The following is a 21519-nucleotide window of genomic DNA, read 5'->3' on the forward strand; positions in this document are numbered from 1 at the left end:
TATATCAAAAGCCTTTGAAGGTTTCATTAGATCTGTTAAGGACCAGTTAAAGTATTATAGCAGAAGTTCATAGTAGGACACAGAAATAACTGAATCACGTTGCAGGGCTGATATTCACTATAAATACACATGGGCCTTAATGAAGAAGATAAAATAGCATGATTCTAATCTTGGATTACGAAATGGATTACGAAAGAACGCCCCGGGCCTTCACTTGTGTGTCATCACTTTATTATTCATCGAATGTCCGACATCATGCAATTATGGAACGTATAGTTGTATAAAAATGCAGTTCCAAAAAGAAATGCTCGCAAAAAGTCTGACTTGCAATATGCTCCGTCTTTAGGGTGTCAGCAATGGTTGCTGAAACCGATCCATGACAGTGATGGGTTTAATCCTGCTGAAGGTCAACACCACGCAGGTGTCCTTGTCTCTCAAAACACGCTCAGGTGTGTGATCGGCTGTGTTTGCTGAGACATGACTGGGAAATATGGCAATGGTGTAAGGACAGTTTGCAGCATGTGGATGCTTAAAACAGAAGGCAGCCACATTTTGGGCCAACTGCATCCATTTTGTTTGTGACCTGGATTGGGCTGTTACCATCACTATTTAGACATCGAAGACAATCAAAACAGGAATTAACTATTCTTAACTGTAATGAAAGGGAGAGGAAGTGCAAATCATGTTGCCTGTAAAAGGAAACATGAATTTAAAGGGAACGCATGGTGTGTTTCAAGTTAATGACAAATTTAAATATTAAGAAATGTTCTTTTTTTGTTTGTCACTATTATCAAATTTCCAAAAAATATTAAATAATACATCAAAATGATCTTGAATAATTTGATCAACTTGTTTTGTTGATTTTGTGAAATGGATTGTCATTTTGAATCAAAATAGAGTGCAATATTTGGCTACCACCAGTAAAGGCGCTGTTTAATCAGTCTCAACTAGTTTTTTGGTCTAATACCGTATTTTTCGGATTATAAATCGCTCCGAAGTATACGTAGCACCGGCCTAAAATGAATAATAAAGAAGGAAAGAAACATATATACGTTGCATAAATCGCATTTTTGGGGTAAATTTATTTGATAAAATCCAAGACCAAGAATAGACATTTAAAAGGGAATTTAAAATAAATAAAGAATAGTGAACAACAGGCTGAATAAGTGTACGTTTTATGACGCATAAATAACCAACTGAGAACGTGCCTGGTATGTTAACGTAACATATTATGGTAAGAGTCATTCAAATAACTATAACATATAGAACATGCTATACATTTACCAAACAATCCGTCACTCCTAATCGATAAATCCAATGAAATCTTCTTCCTCGATGTCGCTTCTAAACAACTCTGCCAACTCCAAAGGTATGCGCCGCTTCCTTTTGTCGTTTTCTGCTGCATATTTCACTACGTCCAGCTTGTAATCTGCAGTACATGATTTCCTTTTCGGTCCAATTTTTATTCAGCCCTTCTCAGTTTTTATAAGTTACCGCCAACGTTGAAATGATCCATTTTAATAGCTACGGCAGTAGCATATAGCATATAGCAGTTAGCATTCCATGACCCACAATGCACTTCTGCCATGACCCTCCCCCGCCAAATTCTTATTGGTTGACGTGTGTGTGACGATTACTGACATTTTCTTCGTCTCTTCCGCGAATGAGATATATAATATTTGATATTTTGCGATAAAGTGTTGATAATTTCACACATAAGTCGCTCCGGAGTATATGTCGCACCCCCGCTAAACTATGAAAAAAAACTGCGACTTATAGTCCGAAAAATACAGTAAACATTACCTCCACTGCTTTGGACATTTGTTTTTGGTCTTTTTGTTTTGTCAGGGCTACACAAAAAATGTTCACGGTATGTGACGCTGGCTCTCATTTAGGAAGTTGCACTATGTCCCCTTCAGGCAGCATTATTTTACTCAGTACAACACTATCGTTAACAAGAGTTGATCCAAGATAATCCGATATTGTCCTAATAAATATTTAGAAATCAAAAAACGATTTTTTTGTACTTTGATTTTTCCCAATAGTCACGCTAAATTAGTCAAATGCCCATTAATTCCTTATGAATAATAGTCTCTTAAACCCCTAAACCTGCATTTCAGACAGCCTTTAAACATTTAGGAAATCATATAAAACAAGTTAATTGCAAATATAGCAAAAGGAGCTATTCTAGTTTAATCGAACTGACGTATCAATGATTCACATCCCTTTTCCACTCCCATTACTACCTTCTTGATGCCTGCTGCGTCTGTATAAAATGTACATTCATTTGAATAAAGGCAGTATAACAACAAACAAGTACACTACGTTACATTGGTTACTGCACGATGTATTGCAATTTTATATTAACTAGAATAGCAGTATGCGATAAATTCTTCAGTCATTTGTGATTAAAAAATACTGTATTAAAACAATGAACAGTCTCCAATATGTGGTGAACAGTAGAATGAAGATGTTTCTTTAAAGTAGCGTACGGTTTATTAGTTTGTTTTACACATTCCTCACTTCAAGCATTTGTTGTGTCTTGAAGTGTAAAAGTATTGGCGTTTTGACTCTTGTCAGGCCAGTAAACAATGATTATAACATTCAAAACTAATCTATCAATGCTAATGAGCTATAGCCAGGTATGCATGTTGTGAGCCTGCAAAGTATAACATTTAAAGTGAATACAAAAAAATTATCTTTGGTTATTTTGAGTGTGCACTTTTGGTATGCTGGAAGCGTACAAGCTACCACAACTGTATGTAAAAAAGCTTGTTCTTGTCATTGTAAGAGCATAAGACACAATAATAATTGCATTATGAATCAACATTTTCATGTTCCGAGTCCGTGTCGGTAATTGTGTGTGTTTAAGAAAAGTCTAATGCCGGTCAAGTCTATGGAAGCAAAAATCAGGATCTTACAGGTCAGTAGAGATGGCGCTTTTCTTTACCCTCAAACTTCCACCCCAGCCGCGGGGACAAGTATTGTAAGAATGCATGCCAGGTGACCGCAGGCCCGAGTCCTCTGACTCAATGGAGGCGTCAGAATCAGTGAGGGAGCGTGTGTTGTAGAACCTCACAGGTGAGCAGATCCTCTGCGTTGGTGTTGGTGGGGGACTGGTGAATGTTGGCGACCGGGCACCCAGTGGCTGTGACTGGAAGGAGTTCATGGGAGGTTTGCAATCATAGCCATGGTGGGAAAATCCCACAGGTGATATGGGAAGACTGTGACCGCTCAGTGCACCTGGAGAAGGGCTGTTTTTACGTTTGGCTGCATTAATGATGTTTTTTGCCAAGATTCGATGATTGGCCTTGGAGTCAAGATTATTATTGACTGGAGACATACAGCGACTGTCCCTGGGTAGGGGTAGAGGAGAGGATGCAGAGGATATGGACAGGCGGTGAGCAGAAGGGAAGGACACACTACTATGAGAAAGCGCAGGCGACTGGGAGCGTGAGCCCCAAGGTGGAGAGACAGGAGAAGTGGTTGTCACTGGTTTGGAAGGTCTCGAAGACTGAATGATCATTGGTGATTGGCACCTTGGACTCCAAGGAGGAGAATGCTGAGATGCATTTGCAGATGTTTGAAAAGGTCTGGATGAAGAAACTGAGGAGAGGGTAGAGAAGTGGCTACTCATGCCCACCACAGGCGACTGGCATCTAGATCCCCTAGGTGGAGAGAGTGGGGAAGTGCTTGTAGATGTTCTAGATAAAAGGTGCGGAGCATTTGAAGATTTCGGGTTGACCACGGGGGACTGGCATCTTGAACCCCATGGAAGAGAACGAGAAGAATTTGATGTTTGGGGCTTGTAATCATGAGCAGATGAATTGGTGGTAAATTGGGCATTCTGGCCAACCATTGGGGACTGGCACCTTGATCCCCATGGGGGGGAGCATGGAGACGCGGATGTCTGGGGTTGCCTGGAAACGGACGAAAGAGTGGAAAGCTTGACATTTTGGTGACCCAATGGAGACTGGCTTCTATTACTGGAAAACGGAACAGGGGAAGTGACTGATCGGATGGGGATAGTCGAGGAGGGGCGGTTAATTTGAAGGCTGGATGTCCATGTTGGACCATCTGTGCTGATGGACTTCTTTGTGAGGCCAAGCTGTGTGCCACTTGGGGGTTCAACTGTGTAGAACTCCTTCGGTTTCTGTTGGATAATAACACACATAACTTTTACTGTACATACACACAATAATTCAGAACATTGGCAACATGACAGTAGTACTCATTCAACTATATATGAAAGGGCCTATTCCGCTCTTAGATAAAGGGATCGCAAATTACATTTACCAGAACCTTAGCATTCAGGTCCATCCATCCATCCATTTCCTACCGATTATTCCCATTGGGGTCGGGGGCGCTGGTGCCTATCTCAGCTACAATCGGGGGGAAGGTGGTGTACACATGTCGCCACTTCATCGCAGGGCCAACACAGATAGACAGACAACATTCACACTCACATTCACACACTAGGGACCGTTTTAGTGTTGCCAATCAACCTATCCCCAGGTGCATGTCTTTGGAAGTGGGAGGGAGCCGGAGTACCCGAAGGGAACCCACACAGTCATGGTAAGAACACGCAAACTCCACACAGAATGATCCCGAGCCCGGGATAGAACCCAGGACTATTCAGGACCTTCGTATTGTGAGGCAGACGCACTAACCCCTGTTCTTCCGTGCTGCCCGCAATCAGGTCATCCCTATGAAATAACATTTCTGACATGTGTTTCTGCAATAAGCCTGGCCGACAGCCCTTGTCAACCTAGTTTTATGTGACTTTCTCATGTTACAGTTATGTGACCTTTGCGGCAAGATGAGGTTTGTTGGCTGAAGCCCACATAAGATAACCCCAATAAACACAACATTTAATGTTGAAGACTACTAATTCATTTGAAACTTTGAAAAAGTTGAAAGACAAGGTTAAGTTAATATTATTTACAGGTTTAGGACTTTTTAAAAATGCTACAGTGTTTTCTGTCTATCTGTGTTGGCCCTGCGATGAGGTGGCGACTTGTCCAGGCTGTACCGCCCAAATCCAGCTGAGATAGGCTCCAGCAACCCCTGCAACCCAGAAAGGGAGAAGCGGTAGGAAATGGATGGATGGACAGGGGAAAGGTAATTTGAGCCTCTCATGACTAGTAGGACCAAGGGTAGACAATGTAATTCAGAACCCCCGATTTGTAAAATATATCAAAGTGACAAGCACAATACCAATTGTCTTTGATGTAATACAATACAGTAATGTACAAGATTATCAGGGACAAATTACTTATGAGTGTGATGCACTGTCAGCAAGAAAAGGCAAGAAAGTGACACATTAAAAGTGAAATGAATGCTTGAGTGAAAATATGAAATTAGAAAAAGGAGAACAAGGTCACAGGCGAGAGAGCGCATAAAGCTTTAATCAGAGAAGAAACGATTCAGCTAAAACACAAAAACACAATTAGAATAGACAGTGAATGAAGGTTTATGAAGTGAAACAGACATGCAAACCGGGCAGACTGAATAAACAGCGACTGATTATTTCCTGTGAACAAACACTTCTGAAATTGCTGCTTGAAGTCATGAAAACTATTTAGATGGAGGTCCTATAAGAAGCAAATTAGTATGCAGGCTGCAGATGGGAAACATCAAAGAATCCAAGTATGCAGCAAAATTTGGAGTAAAGGAAAAAAAGTGTGGTGAGCAGAGCAAATCACCCTGAAGATATAAAGACATAAAAGGAGCTCTCTGGCTGCATTTTTGTGTCAGTGAGAGGCATTAAATTGCAAATCATTGCTCATAAAGCAGATGCCACATTTGTCAGAGTGTTTTGTACCAGCATCATCCTGTTTCTCAAATAACGGAAAGAAACAGTGGAAAAAGGGGCGAGTTATTCTTTTTTTTTTACATACTCAAGATGGCTTGCAGCATCGGACATGAAAACTCATCTGATTTATATTTGAACTAAGGAAACATTTTTTATAGGTGTTATCCTGGGTAATTAGTAGTTTAATGCAAATTGTTCTTTTGGTGAATGCCTAAATTGCATATAAAATCCAAAACGTGTGACAATTAACTGTTTAAACATGTGGCTAATAAAATATTTGGATTAAAAATAGCTAAAAGAAAGTACAGACAAAGGAAGAAGCAAGTGAAGGTGTCAGTTTAGTAGAAATGCTATGAGCCGGATCACTTCTTAAAAGAAAAATGGCCTCCACACCTGTGGTTCAAGCCCGGCCTTTTTGGCAGAAAATCTTGGCCTCGGTGCTTGAATTCCCATCCGAGGAGACGGCACACGGCCTGGAGAAAAAGCGGCTGAAGGCTGCCCACAAGCTGAACTTGATGCTGGATACTCTGCTCCTGTGGTGTGGCCAAGAGGGAGTGAGGGAGATTTACACGGGACGCTAAAGTGAGAGACAGGGTTGTTGGGCAAGGAAGTCTGTCTAGAGAACGACTGAGGTGACATCTGGTGCCTGGACTGTGGTGCTCCTTTGGGTAGTGTACTCAACGGGTCCTTGACAGGCTTCAGTATGAAGAGGGAAGAGTTAAGCTGGTAGGGCCGATGTCTTGACAAATCCATCTCTATCTTGGAGCAACCATTCTCTAGGGGAGGCGCCTCTTGAACCTGTTCTGATGCTGGTGTTGTTTGTCTTGGTTTTGGCTTGGTGGTTTGTTGAATCTTTATGTTGTGCGCAAGCTGAGCACACATATCTGAGTTTTTAGCAATAGCCTTGACCCTACCTGGCATGTTTGATGGGTAAACCCAAGATGGTGGCAGAGACATTGTAGGAGACGGCGATCTTATATGGTGACCTGTGTTCTGAGTCTCAACTACGTATTTCTCCATTCTGGACCGACGCTTGGCAAACAGCTCTGCACCCTTTCCAGACGCATCATTCAGGGTGTGTTCTGGTTTATGCTCTACCTTTGTGTACGTTCTGGAGCTCTTAAGACAGGAGGTCCATTCTGGAGCTTTGGCTTCTTCAGCTTCGCTTTCCTCTTTTGCAAGAAAGTTGGATGCCTCTGCCCCAAGGGCCAATAACTCCTCCTCAGATGATGGTTCAGGCACAGCTCTGTGTCTATGTTTCTTCTTTTCATCCACCCCCTGCACTAAAGAGAGCAGCTCAGGGTTCGGTGCTACAACCGCCTTCTCTTTAAACGTGAACATTGACTTTTTACCTGCTCGTCTGGTGGCATTATCCTCAAGTATTCCTGTTTTTATCGGCGGTGTTGACTTTCTTTCCACAATGGGTTGGGGAACAAAGCTAAAAGGCTTTGGGGCTGTGGGGGGTCCATAATGCGGTACTGGGATCGAAGCAGCAGTCTGAGATGAAGTAGATACAGGGAATTGGGGTTGAAAAGAGGAGGTTTGAGACATGACAGGTGGTGTAGAGTATTCAGTCTTTGGAGGCTTGTTTGTGAAGGCTGGTAGGGGAGGTGTGGGATATGCCGGAGGAGGAGGTGGTGGCGGTGACATTGCCACCGGCTGGGGAGCAGTAAAGGCAGAAGGAGCAGGGAGGCTGTCTATGATGGCGTTGGTGGCCTCTTGGGATTGCACCGTCAGTGGTGAGAAAAAAGGCCTGGCAGTGCGATTGATGATAGTGTTCTGCTTCGATGTAGAAACAAATATCCTGTCAGGTCCATCAGTACCGTGGCAGCCATTGGGAAGTTTTCCCAGGGGAGATGGCACCATGTGACCTTCATTTGTCTCTGTTTCACTTTCAACAAGACTCATGACGATTGGATTAGTGTTTTCTCTTCCAGGCGGGAGCTCATTCTTGACTTTGTCATCCCCGTCCTCATCTTCTTGCTCCTCCACCTCCTTTACAGGGAGGAAATGTCTGTCTTGCATAAAAGTGTGCTCAGTGTCATCTTCTTTTTGATAATGGTCACCTTGCTCTTCCATGTTATCACCTGCTCCTGGTAGAGTCCCAGTAGGCACTAATGGCTTGATAGAAGTGCAATTCTTATAGTTCAAGTCTCTATCTTTCTCCTCACGACTCCTCTCTGCCCATGTCAGTTTGTTACATGAGGGGTTGTCTTTCACATTCCTGGCGATGTTGTCCTTTGACGCCTCTCCGCTGCTTTCCAGTGTGAAGGCGCTGACTCTCTGCCTGCGCCGGTTGAAGAGTTGCACGCCTCTGGAGCTGGAGTTGGAAGGCACGGTGAGCTGAGCAGCAATGATGTGACTCTTTAGGCGAGCCTCTTTCAGTTCCTTTTCAGACAGGCTGACACTCCTGGTTAAATCTGAAAGGGAAAGGTAAAAGACATCACGGTTAATAATAGGAAAACACAGTCATCCTCTTAGGATAAGTTTGAGTAATGAGATTCTTGAAGAAAGGGCTTTGTTTAATAGCACACATTTAAACAAATATGATTCCCTAACCCGGGTGTCAGCAAAATGCGGCTCTCAAGCCACAAGCGGCTCTTTACTGCCGACCCATTTTTTAAAAAAAATTATGAAAATAAAAAAAAGTTGAGGGAAAAAAAAAACATGACAAAAACCTTCCTAATTGTTAGAAATCCCATTGTTTGTACTAAACATACTTCACTGATGAGAGTATTTGGCGCCCGCCATTTTGTCCTACTAATTTCGGAAGTCGTTTGTTTACATGTACAACTTTCTCCTACCCTGCCGAAGAAAGATGTGTTTTATACCACTCCTTCTTTGTCTCCTTTTGTCCACCAAATTTTTTATACTGTGCGTGAATGTCAAAAGGTGAGCTTTGTTGATGTTATTGACTTGTTGGAGTGCTAATCAGGCATATTTGGTCACTGCATGATCCATCCGATCCATTTTCTACCGCTTATTCCCTTTTGGGGTCGCGGGGGGCGCTGGCGCCTATCTCAGCTACAATCGGGCGGAAGGCGGGGTACACCCTGGACAAGTCGCCACCTCATCGCAGGGCCAACACAGATAGACAGACAACATTCACACTCACATTCACACACTAGGGCCAATTTAGTGTTGCCAATCAACCTATCCCCAGGTGCATGTCTTTGGAAGTGGGAGGAAGCCGGAGTACCCGGAGGGAACCCCCGCATTCACGGGGAGAAGGTCACTGCATGACTGCAAGCTAATCGATGCTAACATGCGATTTAGGCTAGCCGTGTGTGCATACTGCATCATTATGCCTCTTTTGTAGGTATATTTAAAGTCATTGACTTGCTAATCAGGCATATTTGGTCAGTGCATGAATGCAAGCTAATCAATGCTAACATGCTATATATGCTAGCTGTATGTACGTAGTGCATAATACATAATTATGCCTTTTATTTTGGGTATATTTGAGGTCATTTCATTTGCAGTTTCGGTTTAATTCAACTTGAACACTCACATTTAACTTTGGTCATTCTAAGCCAGTAATTTCCAGGAGTTATCACTCCCTCTGAGAAGCCTCAGTTTTCCAATGTGGTAAAAATGTGTAGAATAAATATTACATTTCAACACTTCTGTCAACGAAGATTTGCGTCGGCCTGCAACACATAGTCATTTTGATAGTAGGCTAATATAGTCACTTACATTATGTGTTGCCTTCATTATAACACTTATATAAGACTTTACATTTTTTTGCGGTTCCAGACAGATTTTTGGGGTTTTTTGATTTTGATATAATTTTTTTATCTTGATAGATTGAAAATGAACACCAATGAGTTGACTGATGAACATTATCACATAATGTATTCAGAAATAATAAATAACAACAAATAAAGATAAAATACTATTAACCGTAACATGTAAGTGTAAAAAAAAAGAACAGTTGCCTTTATTTTTAAGTTATCGTGCCGTGATTTTACCAGATCGGCCCATTTGAGTGGAGATTTTTCTCCATGTGGCCCCCGATCTAAAATGACTTTGACACCACTATTTTAAATCTGAGAAAAAGATTGTTGTTTGAGGAAAAATATTTTTTTTTGGAGAGTAGAAGATACATTTTAGTTGTAGCTGTCTGTTCAGATTTTCTCAGAGCACATCTGTGAAATTAGTTGCCTGGTTATTACTTCCCAAATGTATTATTATATAAAATCCATTTGTTTGCTAACAAGAATATTTTACTAATAGTATTGAGGCTCTTTAGAATGTGCTGCTGTCAGACACAACTTGATGGCTCTGCATTGGACTGATCGCCAGAAATTGGACCCGGGGCAGAGACACACCACCTCGCCCTGGAGGTGTAGCGCTCCTCTTGGAAAAGGGAATGATCCTTCCGCAGGAGCACATCCAGAAACACTGGTTTTATGCCTACTTCCTCTATTCAGTCAAATTTGATGTCCTTTTGGTGCTGCGCCAATGCCGAGGACCTCACAAACTGCGCCTTAACCTTCTTTTGAGGTGAAAAAAAGTCATATATGGAACGTATATTTTTAGAACACATGTGACATTACTGACAATTAACGACCAGTCAGTATAGACAAGCCATAAATTTGATTTATTGTGGATGATGAGCAAAACCAGCCAATTTTAAATTGACCTAGAAAAAACTTTGTCGAAGACAGTCCTAGGACTTTGACACTGTTTTGATACACTAAGTTCGGTTCATAAATTATAAATGATATTATTCAGCATGTCTCTTTTTGAATTGGCAGCTTGTTTTCCGAGCTTAGGAGTCCCGTTGCAGCCAGCAAAGTTATTTCCCCTGTAATCTGTTCAAGTCCCTCCCAGAGCATTCTTCCACTGCACAGAAAACCCCCTGCTTAAACTTCCAGCATGCCTGCTTTCTTAAGGCAACACTGGCCCTCAAACTACAACTTCCCTGCAAAAAAATCCCAAAAACCTGTGAACGGCTTTTCATAAACGTACGATTCAATAAACCATCTTAAAATAAAATCCCTATTAAAGCTGTACATTAGTCAGGAGCCTCACAACTGGTATGGTCTGATGAACAATGCAGATTTAAAGGATATTTGCGGGTTCTGCTCACACATGTGACACATTATTAATCTCAGTCGTGTAATTCTGAATGACGTAAAAAAAAATAAAAAAAAAAATCAATCCCTCCGGGGGGTGGGGGGGGTTCTATGACAGACAACTGGAGCAACCATTACTCACTATTTGTTAACGACATAGATTGATCCAGGCAGCTACATTATTAAAAGTAATTAAACGTCATTCAAAATAATTACCAGTTGTTGTAACATTATGGATTGGAAGATGGCATATGAATGCATCTGTAACTGATTTTCCAGGGCAATTATGATGTCAAATGATGTCATATTTAATCGCTTTATTTAGATTTATTAGGCCTACAAACTTCAAACCCAATTTTTTTTTTCAAAGCTATTTGGATGAAGACAAAGGCCCCGGTGCGGCCAGATCCACAAAAGGACTTTTATTAGCTTTTAACTTTGAATCATTTGGCTGACTGAACCACACCAGAGCGGTGAAGCTTGAAATGAAATGTCCTGACTGTAAACATCCACTCCTAGCGGGAAGCCAGATTAGTTATCAGGTAACGCACAGGTGCAAATCCAGGCAGATATTAACAACGTCCCAAAATAAATGCCCTCCCTAGAAATAAGGAGATTATTTTTTTTTTTTTTGGTTGTTTGTTCATTTTAATTACAATGAAATCTGGTTTAAAAGTAATGCTGTTTTAAATCAAAATATAACTTACTTCACCGAAGTATTATTTATTCATTTTTATCGTTATTACTTATGGAGTATATTGTGAATAAATTGACAACAGGAAGTGAACAAAGGTTTTAGCAAATGCCATGTAAAGTAAAAGGGGTAGCTCGGTTGGTAGAGTGGCCGTGCCAGCAACTTGAGGGTTCCAGGTTCGATTCCCGCTTCCGCCATCCTAGTCACTGCCGTTGTGTCCTTGGGCAAGACACTTTACCCACGTGCTCCCAGTGCCACCCACACTGGTTTAAATGTAACTTAGATATTGGGTTTCACTATGTAAAGCGCTTTGAGTCACTAGAGAAAAGCGCTATATAAATATAATTCACTTCACTAATTCACTTCACTTAAATAAGCTCTGCTTCTTCCTACTCCCTTTTGAATATGTTGAATAGAGCAGTGGTTCTCAAATGGGGGGTACGTGTACCCCTGGGGGTACTTGAAGGTATGCCAAGGGGTACGTGAGATTTTTTGGAAAATATTCTAAAAATAGCAACAATTCAAACATCCTTTATAAATATATTCATTGAATAATACTTCAACAAAATATGAATGTTAGTTCATAAACTGAGAAAAGAAATGCAACAATGCAATATGCAGTGTTGACAGCTAGATTTTTTTTGTGGACATGTTCCATAAATATTGATGTTAGAGATTTATTTTTTTGTGAAGAAATGTTTAGAATTAAGTTCAATAATCCATATGGATCTATATTACAATCCCCAAAGAGGGCACTTCAAGTTGATGATTACTTCTATGTGTAGAAATATTTATTCATAATTGAATTACTTGTTTACTTTTCAACAAGTTTTTAGTTATTTTTGTATCTTTTTTTCCCAAATAGTTCAAGAAAGACCACTACAAATGAGCAATATTTTGCACTGTTATACAATTTAATAAATCAGAAACTGATGACATAGTGCTGCATTTTACTTCTTTATCTCTTTTTTTCAACCAAAAATGCTTTGCTCTGATTAGGGGGTACTTGAATTAAAAAAAAATGTCCACAGGGGGTACATCACTGGAAAAAAAAGGTTGAGAACCACTGGAATAGAGAAACTGAAAATTGTCATGTCTCATGTTTTATGCATGCATGTTCCAAATAACTCAAACTCAGCTCAACTCAACAGATCACATAAAGACATTTTCAGGGTTTAAAGGATGAAATCAACAACATACCGTTAGCACATTGATAGTTCTATAGAAGACAAAACTAATTGTGACTTTACAAATGAGTTCTTTTAAGTTTTTCTTTCTCTTACCTCGCCCTGGTCACATTTAGAGCTCCACGGTTTTCTACTTCCCAAAGAGTTTTCCACTGAACTGCGTCTGCTGGCCTCGCACACCCCTTTCCCTTTCTGTAGTGTGCCACAAGCTCCAATTTCCTTTTCTTAGCAAGTCCAGCAGCACGCAGAGAGAGGGAGGGTGTTTGCAGCTGGAAAATGCACCGCCTGCATCTCTCGCTGCACAACTTCAAATATAGACTTGTTTTTTTTTTTTTTTTTTGCAAAGGGGTCTCGTGACTTCTTTAGTGAAACTAATGATGTCAGCTTTCTCTTTATTTTCGACCGTTCAGAAGTATCCAATCCGTGTCAAGGATTGAGAGGCTTATCTGCGTCTAATGTCCAGTGAAGGCAGAAGTGTCTGATCCTTGTTGTGCTCCCTGGAAAAGGAGATCTTCTCGTTCAGTGTTTCTCAACCCTTTTTTGAGCCAAGGCACATTTTTTTCATTGAAAAAAATCCCCCAGCAGAAAACAAACATTTTTTTTTAACTCAGTAGCCGATATTGACAGTAAAAAGTCATACTCCCAATTGTTGGATATGAATTCAAACCATAACCGCACATGCATCAATATAGTTCTTGTCTCAATGTAGGTGTGCTGTCAAGACCTGTCACATCACGGCGTGACTTATTTTAAATAATAAATAAATAAATGGGTTGTACTTGTATAGCGCTTTTCTACCTTCAAGGTACTCAAAGCGCTTTGACACTACTTCCACATTTACCCATTCACACACACATTCACACACTGATGGAGGGAGCTGCCATGCAAGGCGCCAACCAGCGCCCATCAGGAGCAAGGGTGAAGTGTCTTGCTCAGGACACAACGGACGTGACGAGGTTGGTACTAGGTGGGATTTGAACCAGGGACCCTCGAGTTGCGCACGGCCACTCTCCCACTGCGCCACGCCGTCCCTGGTTTTGAAGTTTTTGGTGTTTTCCTGTGTGCAGTGTTTATTCTTCTCTTGCGCTCCTATTTTGGTAATGATTGTCATGTACGGATGTACTTTGTGGACGCCGTCTGCTCCACACGCTGTAAGTCTTTGCTGTCGTCCAGCATTCTGTTTTTGTTTACTTTGCAGAGAGTTTAGTTTTAGTTTCGTTTTGCATAGCCGTCCTTAAGCTTCAATGCCTTTGTTTATCGGCACCCCCCTTTTGTTTATTTTTGGTTTAAGCATTGGATACCTTTTTACCTGTACGCTGCCTCTCGCAAATTGTTATCGCGACAAACTGTTAGTGGCAGCTATTTGCTGCCACATACCGATATGCCGAGCTCTAGACAGCACAGACGGGATGGCACGGTTGGTGGAGTGGCCGTGCCAGCAACTTGAGTATTCCAGGTTTGATCCCCGCTTCCGCCATTCTAGTCACAGCTGTTGTGTCCTAGAGCAAGACACTCTACCCACCTGCTGCCCGTGCCACCCACACTGGTTTAAAGTTCTACTACTGGGGACGGCGTGGCGCAGTGGGAGAGTGGCCATGCGCAACCCGAGGGGCCCTGGTTCAATCCCCACCTAGTACCAACCTCGTCACGTCCGTTGTGTCCTGAGCAAGACACTTCACCCTTGCTCCTGATGGGTGCTGGTTAGCGCCTTGCATGGCAGCTCCCTCCGTGAATGTGTGTGTGAATGGGTAAATGTGGAAGTAGTGTCAAAGCGCTTTGAGTACCCTGAAGGTAGAAAAGCGCTATACAAGTACGACCTATTTATTTATTTAAAACCCACTGCTACCGACCACACAGTCTGATAGTTTATATATCAATGATAAAATATTAACATTGCAACACATGCCAATACGACCTTTTTAGTTTACTAAATTGCAATTTTAAATTTCCCGTGAAGTGTCCTGTTGAAAACGTTGCGGAATGCTGACGTGTACGCGTGACGTCACGGACTGTTAGGAAAAATTTGCGCTGCGCACACACACAGCTAAAAGTTGTCTGCTATAACCGCATAATTACACAGTATTTTCGACATCTGTGTTGCTGAATCTTTTGCAATGTGTTCAATTAATAATGGAGGAGTCAAAGTAGAAAGATGGAGTTGGGAAACTTTAGCCTTTAGCCACACAAACGCAAGGTGATTCCTTGTTTAAAATTCCTAGAGGTGAAGCTTTACTATGGATCAGAGCGGTCAAGCGAACATGGATATCAACCAGCAGTTTTTGGTGAGAAAATTGTGGTAAAAAGTCGCCTCTTACCGGGGATCAGCTGAGCTTGTGCCGTCCGTACAGCTGCCGTCAACTTCCATCAGACACTGGCGTCAACACACCCGTGGATACACCCTTCCGACTATCGGGTAATATTAAACTCACTAAACACTAGCAACACAATAGAAAGATAAGGGATTTCCCAGAATTATCCTAGTAAATGTGTCTAAAAACATCTGAATCCGTTCCAATGCAATCGCATTTTTTTTTTTAAACTTGATTCTTTTATTTATTTTTTTTCTAGTGCGTCGCTATCAATATCCTCAAACACAAATCTTTCATCCTCGCTCAAATTAATGGGGAAATTGTCGTTTTCTTGGTCCGAATAGCTCTTTTTGTTGGAGGCTCCCATTAAAAACAATGTGAGGATGTGAGGAGCCATCAACTGGTGACGTCATCGTCTGCGACTTCCGGTAAAGGCAGGGCTTTTCTGTTAGCGACCAAAAGTTGCGAACTTTATCGTCGATGTTCTCTACTAATGGCAATATCGCGAAATGATCAAATATGACTCATAGAATGGACCTGCTATCCCTGTTTAAATGAGAATCTCTCATTTCAGTAGGCTTTTAAATGTAACTTAGATATTGGGTTTCACTATGTAAAAGCGCTTTGAGTCACGGGAGGAAATAGCTATATAAATATATTCCACTTCACTTCACAGACACTAAACAACAGCACATTATTTACCGATTATAATTACGGATTTGCATAAAATATTTTTAACCCAATTAGGTGAAATGTCCCACGGCACACCAAACAATATCTCTCGGCACACTGAGTGCCACGGTACAGTGGTTGAAAAACACTGTTCTAGTTTATGTGCATCTGGATTAGTGCACTGAGCTCCAGTGGCTGACCTCTGCTAACCTCCCTGTCTGTCTGTGTGTTTATTGTGCACTCTCCCCGAGCGCCTGGCCTCTTTGAACTCTCTGGGCAGAAACTCCAACCTGCAAGGGCTAGGGAGAGGAATTTCCTGTCCTCGAGCAGAGACAAAACTTTGCCCTGATGCAACATATCACATTGTCCACGCCCACTTTTCTGTCCAACTTCCACGACCTCATCCCGCCGTTCCCCTCGTCCTTGCATGGGCCTGAAAACTCCCACACAACGGGAGGGGTTTTAAAGTCAAGGGGGTAACCCTGCATTTTGTGTATCAAAGGTCAGATTACCCTGTCGGATGTAATCTTTCATCAGGCGCTGGCTGTGGGGATGAGTGGGGATGACAGCAACGGGCCCTGTGGCTGATGTGTGAAGCGGTATGGAAAAGACCGGGATTAACAGAGGTCCTGGGATCCAGCGGACTGAATGCGACCTAAACTCCTGGTTGATCCCATGGGGGAAATGAAAGAGCAACCCAGAGGTTGAGAAGTAAGTCTATAGAGTTACTGTGTCAAAGGTCTGTGCAGAGGTGTAGCCTACTTTTAAGACGCTATATTGTGTTAAATTAGGTACACCTGCATACGGTAATGAGATCTGATGCAAATTGTGTAAAAATAAATTCTAATATTTTGCCCCTCTCATTTAGTAACAAGTTCATGCAAACCACATTATTTTCACATTTAGTGTTGTTATCATTTGGTAGTGATGTGCGGGTCGATACTGAAATATCAATACCGCCGATACCAGATCTATCTGTTCCGTATATCTACTCTCAAATCAAAATATCGATACTTTTGATACTTTGGTTATTTGAGATTAATTGTATTATTAACAGGTACTCAGTGTTAAAAAAAAACCTACACTTGTGAATGAGGCAATGTGTCAATGGTGAATGCTTTTGTTTAAATGTTTGGGAATTTCACGTTGCCATGTTCTTTTAACTAAACTGCGTCTTACTTTTTATTTTTATAGTAGTTCTTATCACTTCTTTTAATGTAATGCTTTTGTTATGGCACTCATTTCGTTTTGTTATGGTCTGAAATGCCACTTTTTGTGCACTTTGATTTTGTTCCTCTGTTTTTTCTGTTTTATATATATATATATATATATATATATCCATCCATCCATTTTCTACCGCTTATTCCCTTTCGGGGTCTCGGGCGGCGCTGGGGCCTATCTCAACTGTGTTGGCCCTGCGATGAGGTGGCGACTTGTCCAGGGTGTACCCCGCCTTCCGCCCGGTTGTAGCTGAGATATATATATATATATATATATATATATATATATATATATATATATATATATGTATATATATAACACTGAGGCTATTTCATCCCCACAATCCTGTTTCGCTTTTCAGGGGTTTTTATTAATAAAATTTAAATAAAAATAAGATGTTTTTAATAAAATCCCCTGAAGAGCAGGGAAACCTGCAAAACCTGCAATTTTATGAATTAAATCCCCTGAAGAGCACAGAAACCTGCGAAACAGGCTTGTAGGGATGAAATAACTTCTTTGTCCATTTATCAACAACACTTAGGAACGCACCTGGCTTTGCTGGGCCCGAGCTCATCTAAGATGGACAGATGCAAAGTGGAAAAGTGTTCTGTGGTCTGACGAGTCCACATTTCAAATTATATTTGGAAACAGAGGATGTGGTGTCCTCCGGAACAAAGAGGAAAATAACCATCCGAATTGTTTTGGGCGCAAAGTTCAAAAGCCAGCATCTGTGATGGTATGGGGGTGTATTAGTGCCCAAGGCATGGGTAACTTACACATCTGTGAAGGCACCATTAATGCTGAAAGGTCCATACAGGTTTTGGAGCAACATATGTTGTCATACAAGCAATGTTATCATGGACGCCCCTGCTTATTTCAGCAAGACAATGCCAAGCCACGTTTTATAACAGCGTGGTTTTGTAGTAAATGAGTGCGGGTTCTTTCCTGGCCCACCTGCAGTCCAGACCTGTCCCCCATCGAAAATGTGTGGCGCATTATGAAGCATAAAATACGACAGCGGAGACCCCGGACTGTTGAACGACTGAAGCTCTACATAAAACAAGAATGAGAAAGAATTCCACTTTCAAAGCTTCAACAATTAGTTTCCTCAGTTCCCAAATGTTTGAGTGTTGTTAAAAGAAAAGGTGATGTAACACAGTGGTGAACATGCCCTTTCCCAACTACTTTGGCACGTGTTGCAGCCATGAAATTCTAAGTTAATTATTATTTGCAAAAAAAAATAAAGTTTATGGGTTTGAACATCAATTATCTTGTCTTTGTAGTGCATTCAATTGAATATGGGTTGAAAAGGATTTGCAAATCATTGTATTCCGTTTATATTTACATCTAACACAATTTCCCAACTCATATGGAAATGGACACTAAATTATATAATAAAATCATATATAATACAGATATATAATAAATAATAACAAGAAAACTGTAGTCTTTGTGTTATGTTAATATATGGAATACATACATTTTGTATTTTTTGCAGACGCCTTAGGTACATCTGCATAAAGTATCGGATCCAAATCATCGATAACAACCAGAATTTTACTTTGTATCTGATCGGAAAGCAAATCGGTGGTATCGCACATCACTATGATTTGGAGAAGCTCTTAAATGAGGGAATCTCAGGTAGTCTCGGGCCTTTGCCTGACCAAAAGAAATAAACAAATGACAATGTACTCATATGATACAGTTGAAGAAACTCTTCAAATTAAAGCCATTTTTCATGTACTTTGTTGTATTGTGTCCTCTGTATTTTCTGTCGTATTAGCTCTGTTTTATTGTTACGAATGCGACAACCTCAATATAGTTCAGAGTTAAAAAAAAAAAAAAAAAAAAAAAATAAAAATAAAAATATATATATATATTTTTTTTCTTTTAATTATTATTATTTTTTTTTTTCATAAAATCCCCTGAAGAGCAGGGAAATCTGTGAAACAGGCTTGTAGGGACGGCGTGGTGCAGTGGGAGAGTGGGCGTGCGCAACCCGAGGGTCCCTGGTTCAATCCCCACCTAGTACCAACCTCGTCACGTCCGTTGTGTCCTGAGCAAGACACTTCACCCTTGCTCCTGATGGGTCCTGGTTAGCGCCTTGCATGGCAGCTCCCTCCATCAGTGTGTGAATGTGTGTGTGAATGTGTAAATGTGGAAGTAGTGTCAAAGTGCTTTGAGTACCTTGAAGGTAGAAAAGCGCTATACAAGTACAACCTATTTATCATTTATTTATTTAAATAGCCTCTGTGTTTATTCCTGACCTAACGTATATTGCGCTTTACCCCGGCATTGAGCACTGTTTAACAGATAAACCACATAAACCTTGTCTATATATATATATATATATATATATATATATATATATATATATATATATATATATATATATATATATAGTTACAAATTGACAATTAGGAGTGAATGCATGTTTTAGGAGTTGCTCTTAAGTGGAAAATGGTAGGATTAAATAAGCTGTGCTTCTCCTACTCATTTTTAAATATGTTGTAATGAGAAATGAAAATAAGTGTAATATGTGATGCACCATCCTGAAAGTGTACACATGATCAAAATAAAACTCAACTCAACTCAACAAATGTCACACTGCCAAAGAATCATCAAATCATTAGTTTGATGCATTCTGGCAAGAGCTTGCATGAAGTTCTGGATGCTTATGCCTACGGTGCTTTGCTGTCTGGCTATGTTTTGAAATCACAGCGAGTTGGACGTATCTGAGGGGAAACTGCATTTTTTTTGGGAATTTTGCCTATTGTTCACAATCATTATGAATGACATGACGATGGATGTATTTTTTTATGTAAATAAATGAATAAATAAATAAATAAACAAACAGTAAATACATGGAGCCTAACCTACTCAGTGGCCTAGTGGTTAGTGTGTCTGCCCTGAGATCGGTAGGTTGTGAGTTCAAACCCAAGCAAAGTCATACCAAAGACTATAAAAATGGGACCCGTTACCTCCCTGCTTGGCACTCAGCATCAAGGGTCGGAATTGGGGGTTAAATCACCAAAAAGGATTCCTGGGCGTGGCCACCGCTGCTGCCCACTGCTCCCCTCACCTCCCAGGGGGTGATCAAAGGTGATGGGTAATGCAGGGAATAATTTCGCCACACCTTGCGTGTGTGTAACAATCATTGGTACTTTAACTTTGACTTAACTTTAAGGAAGTTGCTTTATTCTGCCTATAAAAGGCCTTGAAAATAACATCCAAACACCTCCATTAAGGTTGTATATACATGATGCAAGTATATACATCATGTAGTAATGGGCACATTTAATACTTAAGTGTTTTGATTGATTTAAGCGTAGGCAGCACGTTAATTTCAAAAACAAATTGTATTAACATCACGACTGATTATTACTAGAGATGTCCGATAATGGCTTTTGTGGCGATATCCTATATTTCGATGTTGTCCAGCGCTTAATTACCGATACCGATATATACAGTCGTGGAATTAACACATTATTATGCCTAATATTGTTGCGATGCCCCGCTGGATGCATTAAACAATGTAATAAGGTTTTCCAATATAAATTAACTGAAGTTATGGACAAAAATGCCAACATGGCACTGACATATTTATTGTTGAAATCACAAAGTGCATTATTTTTTTAACATGCCTCAAAACAGCAGCTTGGAATTTGGGACATGCTCTCCCAGAGAGAGCATGAGGAGGTTGAGGTGGGGCGGGGTTGAGTTATGGGGGGGAGGGGTAGCGGGTAGCAGGGGGTGTATATTGTAGCAAGTTAGTGCTGCAAGGGCTTCTGAGTATGTGTTCAATTGTGTTTATGTTGTGTTACGGTGCGGATGTTCTCCCGAAATGTGTTTGTCATTCTTGTTCGGTGTGGGTTCACAGTGTGGCGCATATTTGTAACAGTGTTAAATTTGTTTATACGGCCACCCTCAGTGTGACCTGTATGGCTGTTGACCAAGTATGAATTGCATTGACTTGTGTGTATGAAAAGCCGTAGATATTATGCAATTGGGCCGGCACGCAAAGGCAGTGCCTTTAAGGCATGCCCCCAATATTGTTGTCTGGGTGGAAATCGGGAGAAAGGTTGCCACGGGAGATTTTCGGGAGGGGCACTGAAATTCGGGAGTCTCCCGGGAAAATCATGAGGGTTGGCATGTATGACTTTGAGATTCAACTGCTCTGTACTTCTCCCTACGTCCGTGTACCAATTCGTACAGCGGCGTTTTAAAAATTGATAAATTTAACTTTTTGAAAACGATAGATAATTTCCGATATTACATTTTAAAGCATTTATTGGCTGATAATATCGGCAGTCGGATATTATCGGACATCTCTAATTATTACTCACTGCAGACTTCATGAGAGCCAACAAATAAATACATCACTTACTGTACAATGTCTGCTATCACTAGGATGCCGACTGCTAGGGTGTTCATTTATTCCCGTTGAGATGAAAAATGACTCATAATTCTCGCGAAGAAAGAAAAGTGGAACTAAGCGGCTTTTTGTGTTGTTCTCACCATTCCCGGGTCTAAATATGCT

The 21519-nt window shown here is 40.9% G+C and overlaps 1 protein-coding gene across 2 annotated transcripts in view; it reads right to left on the bottom strand.

The window, feature by feature from the left end:
• Positions 1–214: 214 nt before the first annotated feature.
• The window catches only part of LOC133553570 (synaptopodin-2), a 57989-nt gene continuing 36684 nt past the window's right edge, over positions 215–21519 (bottom strand). Inside the window, exons 3-4 of one of the 2 annotated variants that reach the window (XM_061901924.1) lie at positions 6209–8235; positions 215–4153 (exon numbers count right to left, since the gene is read on the bottom strand). In XM_061901924.1, coding sequence (XP_061757908.1) covers positions 2918–4153; positions 6209–8235 — 3263 coding nt within the window. In that variant the 3' untranslated portion in view covers positions 215–2917. Of the gene's footprint in view, positions 4154–6208; positions 8236–12873; positions 13534–21519 lie in introns of those variants that run through there. The other variant, XR_009806950.1, reaches the window with a different exon arrangement.

Source organism: Nerophis ophidion, linkage group LG05, assembly GCF_033978795.1.
Source record: "Nerophis ophidion isolate RoL-2023_Sa linkage group LG05, RoL_Noph_v1.0, whole genome shotgun sequence".
In the NCBI taxonomy this organism is placed as follows: Eukaryota; Metazoa; Chordata; class Actinopteri; order Syngnathiformes; family Syngnathidae; genus Nerophis; species Nerophis ophidion.